This window comes from Puntigrus tetrazona, chromosome 7, assembly GCF_018831695.1.
Source record: "Puntigrus tetrazona isolate hp1 chromosome 7, ASM1883169v1, whole genome shotgun sequence".
In the NCBI taxonomy this organism is placed as follows: Eukaryota; Metazoa; Chordata; class Actinopteri; order Cypriniformes; family Cyprinidae; genus Puntigrus; species Puntigrus tetrazona.
In genome coordinates, this window is record NC_056705.1 from 31460094 (window position 1) to 31470075 (window position 9982).

Consider the following 9982-nt stretch of genomic DNA (forward strand, 5'->3'; position numbering starts at 1 on the left):
TTATAAAGGGGAGAAAAAAAACACTGTTCTGTGACCAGAAAGTTGAATATCACTGATGTCAGTGTCAGTCACAGACAGTCCTTAAGTCAATATTAAGTCAAGTGTATGATCGTGATAGTATACTTATAAGTTCAAACTTTAATGTATGCAAGCTTAAATTAAGATTAAGTGCTTGTATATAATTTACTTCAATGTTTAAATTCTAGCCTGAACTAAATTATTTAATGTAGAAATTCACTTGTTTTATGTATTATTTAATTCACCATAAAATCACTTTTTGCAGTGTAGAATGACGTTTTTATGAGAGAGAGATGGATTGAGCAACTGTGATTCCCTGCATCTCATATAGCGTCTCCTACTCACAATAAAACATAAGTTTGTATATCCACTAAGGAAAACATTATCTATGTTTATATCCTTTCATATGTTAAGTCTGATTTCTGAATATAGCACAGCTTAGTGAATTTGTTAACTGTGTTGTTGTTGAAAGCAAAAATAACTTCCATTTGCAAAAGTCCCTCGCAACGCTGACTCACCATGTAATGAAGAAACTATGTAACTAAAAACACCACCACAAACACACAAACCATGTCTTGGTACCAAATACAGTTCCTATTCATAAATAATCATATAAAATGACACTCGCTGTGAGAAACGTGTGTGTGTGTATGTGTATTAGTTTCAATATATGTATTTATATATTAGTATCAATTTACTTAAAGTGTTATAAACAGTGTCCTTAACAAAACCTGATTATTTGTCATTTAGACACAAAACTTTATGAAATGCAGTTTGTTGCTTCTTCCTTTTTCTTTTGTTTGAGGTTACTTATCACCGTCTAGTATTCCCGTACAACCAGTCCTTGGTTGAAATCAGATATTCCTTGACTGACAAAATGGAGGGTTAGCTGTTTTCAGATGAAGCAGCATTTACTACACAGAGCCATATTTCACTGACAAGCTAGTCAATATTGTCTTCATAATCACAGACGAATCACTTTCAATTTTAAAGGTGATATTGCCTAGCTTGTCTGTGAATTACAGCTCTGTGTAGTAAATGCCACTGAAAACAGGTGATAATGGTTTCCTGCTAATCATGAAACCTTTATTTTTAAGTGTCTCTTTCCGATGAGGAGGAGATTGTAATTTGGTGCTTACCCATTTCCAGGCTGTGATTGGCTGTTTCCATCAGAATGTGGGGACATGGTGTGGCCCATCCTTCTTTCCTCTTGGGGAACTTATTAGCCTTGTCGAAACACACATTTAGAATTGTGTCACTAAAGTTTTACCAATGCATTACATTATTCACTTACCAAACCAAAATCAGAACACTTATGGCACATTAGGTCAAACCATGATGGAAAAAGATTGAACTGAAAGACTGAAAGACTTCCTAAGGAATTTGTCATTTTTTTAATATTGCTTGTTTTTATGCAGAAACTTGCCCTCTAAGAGGTATCTGACTGTTGTACTGGGCCCTGAAATATGCTGTCCACTAGAAAAAATCTGGGGAAATTTATGTCATGACTTTTTTAAATTCTAAACTTACATATTTTTGTTCAAAACCGTTTGCTTAACCTAAAACTTTAAACAGTAGTTTAATTTTTGGTTGAAACTGGAATTTGGAATTACTTGTGGTTTATTTTATTTATTTATTTTCTTTGCTTTTTGTCTGGTTTTTTTTTCCTTGATACCTAATACAGTTCCTTTTTATGTCAAACCAATAATGCATGACTGATAGTAACTGCAGGTCGCATTACATCACTCTAGAGCAGGAATTTTTGTTCCAACTTTCTGGTTACTTTTGGTAACTAGCATAAAGACATAAAGACACTCGTGCATGCTACCAGCATGAACTAAAAACAAAAACGCTGCAGTATGTGCAGTCCTTGAAATCATTTTATAAGACTGGAGGTTCATGATGCTGGACATAGTGAATCAGAAAGGAAAGAATGCAACTCTAACACACAATTTTTAAGTGCTATTTCTTCATTATTAAGAGCCGTGAACAAATGTTATTTTCAGCACATAATAAAGTGATATTTTATTGAAGCCTATCTTACGTCTAGTAATATCATGCCCTTTACACTGAATACACAAAACTGGCAAACTGTGAATGAAGGAATATAATTGAATGATTGCTCTTGTCATTCTCAAATTAAAGCAGAAATCAAACTTGCTCTCATCATGCTGACATGGTCTGTCCATTCCTTTATTTAAAAAAAAAAAAATAAAAATTCAATGTTCACTTAAACATTATACAATGTTACCCACATTTGAGATGAGTGGCCATGTTTGCCTTTGGCTAGCTAGCTTAAGAACATGCCATATGTAGAGTGATGTCAGCAATGTTCTGCTACAGCATTGATAGAATCACAAACTCTCTATTCGGACATCATTGTGCTTCTACTCCAATGTTGAAACCCCCATTACTGCTAAAGTCTCTGTGTGTGTGTATGTGTTTGTGTGTCTGTGTTGCTGTTTTGTAGTATTTATTGCATATGTTTGTAGTTTTGTTTGATTACTTGTGGTAAGTATTGAATGTGAATTGTGTTGAATATAGACAATGTGAAGATGGCGGTTTGTCAGATTTTGTTCATGACACGCTTTAATAAAGCGCAAAACACACATGCAGTTGCTGATCCAAGTTGCTATAAAAAACCCTTGAAGTTTTGAGGTATTAATTTTTGGTGTTACTATGATAAAAAAAATAAATAAGGACATTTAGACCCATTTTAAACTAACGCATTGAAAGTCACTGATCTCCTTTCTGTCACTTGGATTGCTTTGACTGACCATGAAGTCTGACGTACTTTCACTTCCTCATTAATTTCCAATTTGTGTCCCACAACCATTGCTATAGTGGAGTCAAATCTGTTTACATGTCACGCTGCAACATTTTAAACTAACTACCCATTTTTCATGCTGCTCTCTCTTTACCCTCTAATACCCCCCTGTCTTGGCCATGTAGTGGGCCTATTGTTTTTAATGATATAAAGATGAACAGAAAAAAGTCCCAAATGTCTTTTTTCTCTTCAACTGACTGGACAAATATAACGTGTTCTGCTCACCTCTTTTACTCGCTTTTGCGATTCCCTCTTCTTCTCTTCAGCTACTATTGAGGCTATAGAGGCAGATAAAGGTAAATAGGTCCACGGCTCCTTCCCCTCTTTCTGCTGCATCTGTGCAACAGTTAAAGGGTTCCACAGGGTTCATACATGTCCATGTAGTTTGTGTAGTGTGTGTGCTCACTGTGCTGTTAGTGTGCTGAGCAGAAGAAAAGAAAAGAAGAAACACACACAACTACACAAACTATGATTGTTTTAAAGGGGATCAAGATAGGTTTCCTTGATGGCGCTCTGATCAATAATAATGGTAGCATAATGTAGAGAGAATGCACAATAACCATATTTCAAAAATCGGATGTGCCAGTAGACACTTTCATTATATTTACAAAAAGAATGTATCTTCTACAAACATACAGAGTGCTTATTTGTGGCTTAAACACCATTTTATATGATTCATAAATTTATACATGCAAAATAGACCCCTTTAAAACAATAAGCCAGTGTTGTTGTCTTTTGTTCTGCACACATTTTCCCATTTAAATTGCTTAGTTTTAGCTCTAGACTAAAAACATATGTGGCTTTCCCTCGGTTAAAAAGAATGAAAATCTCAGCAAGAACAATGTCAGCTTGTTCTTCAGGTTTGTGACTGCTATTTACGTCCTTACATGTTCTGTGGTTGTTCTTGAACATTTCTTCTAGAAAAAGAGGTGCCATACTCATGTATTATTTTCTTTCACTTTATGGTTAATCTGTGACTGTTTTGCGTCCTTGTGCTTCTCTTTGTAACACTGCTAATAACCTGTGTCTGCCCTGTGCTATGCAGCAACACAGTTCTCATTCATTGTACATATAAGACTCTGCAAAAATACAAAAAGAAGCAAACAAATAACAAAAAATGATCTTTGCATTTCCTGTAGTTTGCTGCATGTTTTAAACAGGTGTAACATGTGGTTAGCTTAGCACCAAGTTTTCTGCTGGTGTTATATTATTGTATGTTTGCCATCATTCATTTTTGTTCAGATGAGTTCATCCTCTCGACTCATACTTCAACTTTTATTTTGAACATGGTGCAAAGCTCTGTTCTAGACAGCCAGAGAATGCTCAGGTTTGTGCAGGAAACCTTTAAAACATTTTCAGTGAGTGATTCAGGGGACACTACTTCATTCTGAGGCACTCCAGAACCGAGACTGCCCAGCTCTGCCCCAGTACTACTACTGTACAATTAGTGGATATTTTGTTTCACCTTATATATACTTTATAATACCTTGCTTAACGTGACTTTGCAAGAAGTGTTAGTATATTGAGGTATATACTAAAAATATCTATATATATCTATATACATACATACATATATATATATATATATATATAGAGAGAGAGAGAGAGAGAGAGAGATCTATATATATATATATATGTGTGTGTGTGTGTGTGTGTGTGTGTGTGTGTGTGTGTGTGTGTGTGTGTGTATTTACATATGTATGATAAACAGGGCTTGACATTAACCCCAAACCCGCCAAAAATGCAATTGGAATTCAGCTGTGGTGGGTAACATGGTCACTCCTACTACTACCATCCGTTATGGCAGTCTTGAGTTTTTTATACAACAGAGATTGACATTAACTGACATGTTTGACATATTTTTTAAAGTAAAGAGAATTTTACTTACCTGACCAGAAAGGAAATGTGATTAAAACATTTAATTAGGGAACCAAAATATCAGCAAGATTACGTTCAGTGCAAACAGCAATTTATAGTAATATCCTGACAGTTACAAGGCCATGCAGCTGAGGCTCGCTCTTCTCAGGTATTATAGGTGAACAGTCAGAGCTGCAAAAAATGCTGAATAAATGGCATTATTAATTGTGGCCAATGTGTTTCAGAGCAAACATTTATTTCGTAACACGATTTATCCCTTATTTTAAATTATTATTTTCCCAGGTTTACGTTTTTGCAAATCACAGAAATGCTTTTATAGCAAAAGTTCACATTCATTAGCACATTCCAAGTATACTCACACAAGCTCTGCTTGAGAGAAATAAATTTGAGAAAACTGAATTTCATGCACATTTTAAAGTGGAGAAATTTGACATGCAGTTTACCGTTAGATGGCTAGAAACATGTGAAGTGCCTGAGAAGTGCCCTTTCATTTTTACAAGTATTTCATATTTGTATTAAAATTATGCATATATTTAATGAGGTTAATAAAAACCACGACAAAAAAAAAGTTAATGTCAAGCCTTGATAAAAAATATCATACAACTAGTTTTCTGTTGCGCCAAGCAGTTAAATTCCAAAATAAAATAGGGAGTGTGTGTACTTGTCATACCATTTTTTTTCTTTCTACTGCAGCAATTAAAGGCTTCTCACCTCAGCACAAGATCAGCAGCTTTGAGGAGGCTAAAGGGCTGGACCGCATCAATGAACGAATGCCACCCCGCCGTGACGTCATGCCCTGTGATGCCAGCCTCAACTCCCTAAATAAGGCTCTGTCATCAGAGACCAACGGTACCGAGGGCAAGACCTGCAGTGGCAGCAGTAATATCCAGTGATCCTGCACCGTTCCTGCATGGCCGCCACAACGATTAAGCCCCTCCCTATCTTTTTCCATGCCATAGTTGATGGAGGGAAAGGAAAGATTGGAGTGTAGGTTTAGAGAAAAGGAAAAAGAGACGAAGGACACGAGAAATAAAGTAGAGAAGAGGTGAGGGGGAGAGCAGCATTTCAAACATAATTCAGAGTGACACTCGCTAGTCTTTGATATACCTTTTTTCTTTTTTTTTTTTTTTTGCTTAAAAACATGAAAAGCTGTCATCTGTTCGAAATTAAATTGGGAGGGGGGGCCATCTTGATTTCGGCACAGGGAATTAGAGCAGACAAGAGATCTTATGTGAAAAGACCTTTACTTACTGGATAAAGGATTTTTTTCTCTTTTTGTGTGTAATTTCTTGCTAACTATTGTACGCTTTACAAAATACAGCACTAAAAATGGACAGAACTTAAAAAAAAAAAAGTACTCTACAAACTAAGTAAGGACTATTTATTAATACCTTTTGCTACTCTTATAAACTAGCTCTAGAGTAAATTAGGCAGTCTTAAAGGAATGTTTTGCAACATTGTTATAATGCCAAAATGGAATGTTATATGGTTTTGTACAGATTATGCTTACCTCAGGTTTTCTTTGTGTGTTTGGATCCTACTTTCTGTATTTATTACAAGCTAGCTTAATGAATATAAATTTTCTTGGAGTTTAAAAACTGGACTTTTTTTTGGTTCTTTTCACTTTTTGTGCTTACTGTATGCTTTTGTTTTATTTGGGTGGCCTAGGTGCATTTATGTATGAATTGATTGAAAGTTCTGTAATTTTTTTTCCTCCCGCTTTAACATATTGAGAGAAAAAAAATGTGTGTGTGTGTGTGTGTGTGTGTGTGTGTGTGTGTATGCTATTAAAAGGAATAAAGAAAGAAAAAAAAGAAAGCGGGAAAGAAAAATTTATTAATTAGAAAATATTAGCCTATGCATGTTTTGTAAGACTTGACTAAGAATATTGAATTACCTTTTGGCTGCCAGAAGCCCTGTTTTTACCTGTAGTGTGCTTAGTGGACCAAATCCTAAAAATGTACTGCCATTCTTAGCTATAACACTTACGAAAAGCTTCAAGAAACATTTTTGTAATCAAAGCATCTACTATTACCCTGGATGAGGAGTCATGATTTTAAACAAATGCTTGTATATACACCAGTATATATAGTCTGAATTAGCATGTTTAATGTGTTAACTTTGAAATAAGTTTGTGGTTCTCTGATGTTAAACTCAAAAGCATGATGCTGTGTCCTACACAAAGTTTTTATTTTTATTTATTTTATTTTTTTAGTGCCACAGACTAAAGTCTAATTTTCATATTATGATTATTATTATCGATTCTGCTTTATATCAGTTTATTATTGCTAAATGCTTTCTGAAACAAACTCCATCAATGTTAAATTTTAATATATAACAGCTTACGTTGCCCTTGCACTGCCAATTTTACTTCCAAACTGTTGGCAGATAGTACTTTGCACTTTACAGCTACTGAAAAGAAATTATTTTATATTACTGTTAAATAAAGTGTGCATAGAAATTCAGTTTCTCAACTTTTTTCTTTTCTCAAGCAAGAGTGTGAGTATACTTGGAATAAACCATCATGAATGTAGACTTCTTACTATCAAGCATTTCTGAGGATTTGCAAGACTTAAACCTGGAAGGCAATAATTTTAAAATGAGGGAGAAATCGTGTTACTAGAATAACAGTTTTGCTCTGAAACACACTGGCCACAATTAATAATGCCATTTATTCAGTACTTTTCTAGTTTTGCAGCTCTGACTGTTCACCTATAATGCCCAGAAGTTTGGAAAATATCAGTGAGAAAAAATCTGGAGCATTCCTTTATCCAGAATAATTCCAGACCCTTCAGATTTCCAGGTCCAAGTTGGTACTTCGCCTCTGCTTCACCCCATCATATAAATTTATTTATAAATATAAATAAAAATGGTTGATTTAATGATTGACCACTCCTTTATAGGCTTCTGATTGGGCTGGGAGATATGGCTGGGTATTATATAGAAGAGTACCAAGTTTCATGCTTTATATATATTCTATTAAAAAAAGTGGTCTTATGTTCTGATGGTCAAGGAATACAATGGTACCTCATAAAACAATATAAAATGAACAGCATTCAGTGAAATCAGCAATCAATATATCTACATTGTATCAAAGAACTGAACATTATAAAATAGAGAATACAATCATAGGGATGAAGGGATAGAGATACAATGATAAGAACAAGATTATGCTTAATAACAAATTGTTCAAAAGCGGTCTCTGTAATCAAATCGACGATTAACCTCATAAATTAAGGGCCCCAACAAAGCAAAGCCAGAGGTATGTGTGTGTGTGCGCCTGGTTCAGATGATTTATCCATGAGGCTTATCTAGGTGTTCTGGTCTCTGATGAACAATCTTCTGAGTGCTGATCCACTATCTGATCTGGATACAAAATAAAGAAAGAAACAGACTATTATTAGAGTCAATGCCATTCTTTTTACAATAATGAGTACACTGTGTTTTATGAGAAGTGTCTCCCAGTTATGGCTGATCTAATTAATGCAGCTTAGCAATCTTTAATGTTTGCTTCCCCAAACAGTGCAAAGTAGATTGGTCCAGAGTTTGGGTGCTAATTAATCTGCCCACAGTCAATTTTGATTTTCTAGGTATTATCAGATGAAAAACACAGTTTTACAGATGATAGACACATGGTTTTAAAGGAAAGATTGCTCATCAAACAGCACACCTAGGTTCCTAACTGATCAAGAAGAATGAACAGAGCTGCAATCAAGTGTTGGACTGTGTTCTAGATTAATACATGCTCATGGTTTTAGGTCCAAGTTACTCATTATCCAGTTTTATTTATATTGGACTTCATGCATTCTGCTGTTTTCTAACAATTTGGTGTGTATCACCTCAGAAATATAACTATACAGCTAAACATCATCTGCATACAGTGATTTGATTACTGCAACACCCTCCTTGCTGGCCTCCCATCCTCTACAACCAGACCTCTTCAGATGGTCCAGAAATGCAGCGGTGGGGGTGGTGGTCTTCAACGAACCAAGGAGGCCCACGCCACGCTCTCTCTTCATTAGGTTTACACTGGTTTCCTATAGATGCCCACATCAAATTCAAATCCCTGATGCTGGCCTACAGGTCAAATCACAGGCTCTGCTCCTCATACTTGCACTCCATTAATTGAATCATATGTTCTCCAGGTGGCTACGCCTGCAAACGAAAGGCGCCTTGCAGTGCCTTCACAAAGGTGCAAAATCACTCTTGCAGACCTTCACCTGGTCTGTTCCTCGCTGATGGAACGATCTGCCCGTTACTGCCACTAGGCAGCAGAGTCACTAGTAATCTTCAAAAACCAACTCAAAAACTCATCTTTTTTGTCTACACTTGACCCAACTTTGATAACACTTTCTTCTTCTCCTGCTCCTTCCTATCCTTTCTTTGTTTAAAAAAAAAAAAAAGCCCTCGTGTCTGGCGCTAGGTAAGACAAGACCCACCTGGCAGCACTTATGCACTACTGCCCTTTGCTGATATTAATTTGCTTTATATGCCATACCTCATTTGTACGTCGCTTGATAAAGGCTATGTGCTACAATGACTAAATGTAATGTAAATAGCAGTGAAAGCTAACACCATGTCCCCTATTAATATCTCCCAGAGGTAACATGTAAATTGTAAAAGTAACGGGCCTAGTAATTGAGCTTTGAGGTACCCAGTATTTCACTTGTGAATGATATAATACCTTCTCGTGTACTGCCACAAATTGATAGCTGTCGATAAATAATGATATAAACTATGCTAAAGCGCTTCTGCTATTGCCAACGTGAGTTTTCTAGTCTATTCAAGAGAATGTTGTGACTGTGTATTTTCTGAACATTGCCTCAAGAGATCTAATAGTAATTGATAAAGAGATAGAACCACACATCATAAGGAGGATAGAAGAAGGTCATTTGTAATCTAATAAGAGCAAGCCTCTCTTTCCTGATTGGAAAAATCTGAGTCCGACTCAAAATCAATGTAAGATCACAGTATTGGAGTGCCAGTAGTCGTGAATATGTAACATTGTAAATGCTGTGATATTATATTTTATTTCTCCTATATCTTATTCAATAATTCAATAAAATATTGAGTAACAATTTCAACATTGGTAAGACATTATAAGAGAGCCAAAGGAAAAAATACATCCGAAAAGCTGTCTATTGATCAGTTCAAAGCATTGGAGTTCAACAACACCAACCGCAAATGGGTAGGGCCGGGCGATGTGGACACTTCCAGCCCACTGCTAGCAGCGCTCCTTCGAGCAGCTGCAGAGACCAG

General features: G+C 35.8%; 1 protein-coding gene across 1 annotated transcript in view; it reads left to right on the forward strand.

Moving 5' to 3' along the window:
* LOC122348112 (serine/threonine-protein phosphatase 2B catalytic subunit alpha isoform-like) overlaps positions 1 to 6070 on the forward strand; it is a 43165-nt gene extending 37095 nt beyond the window's left edge. Inside the window, exons 12-13 of the mRNA XM_043243374.1 lie at positions 3112 to 3141; positions 5417 to 6070. Of these exons, the coding sequence (XP_043099309.1) occupies positions 3112 to 3141; positions 5417 to 5616 (230 nt within the window). The 3' untranslated portion in view covers positions 5617 to 6070. The remainder of the gene's footprint in view (positions 1 to 3111; positions 3142 to 5416) is intronic.
* The last annotated feature ends 3912 nt before the right edge of the window (positions 6071 to 9982 follow it).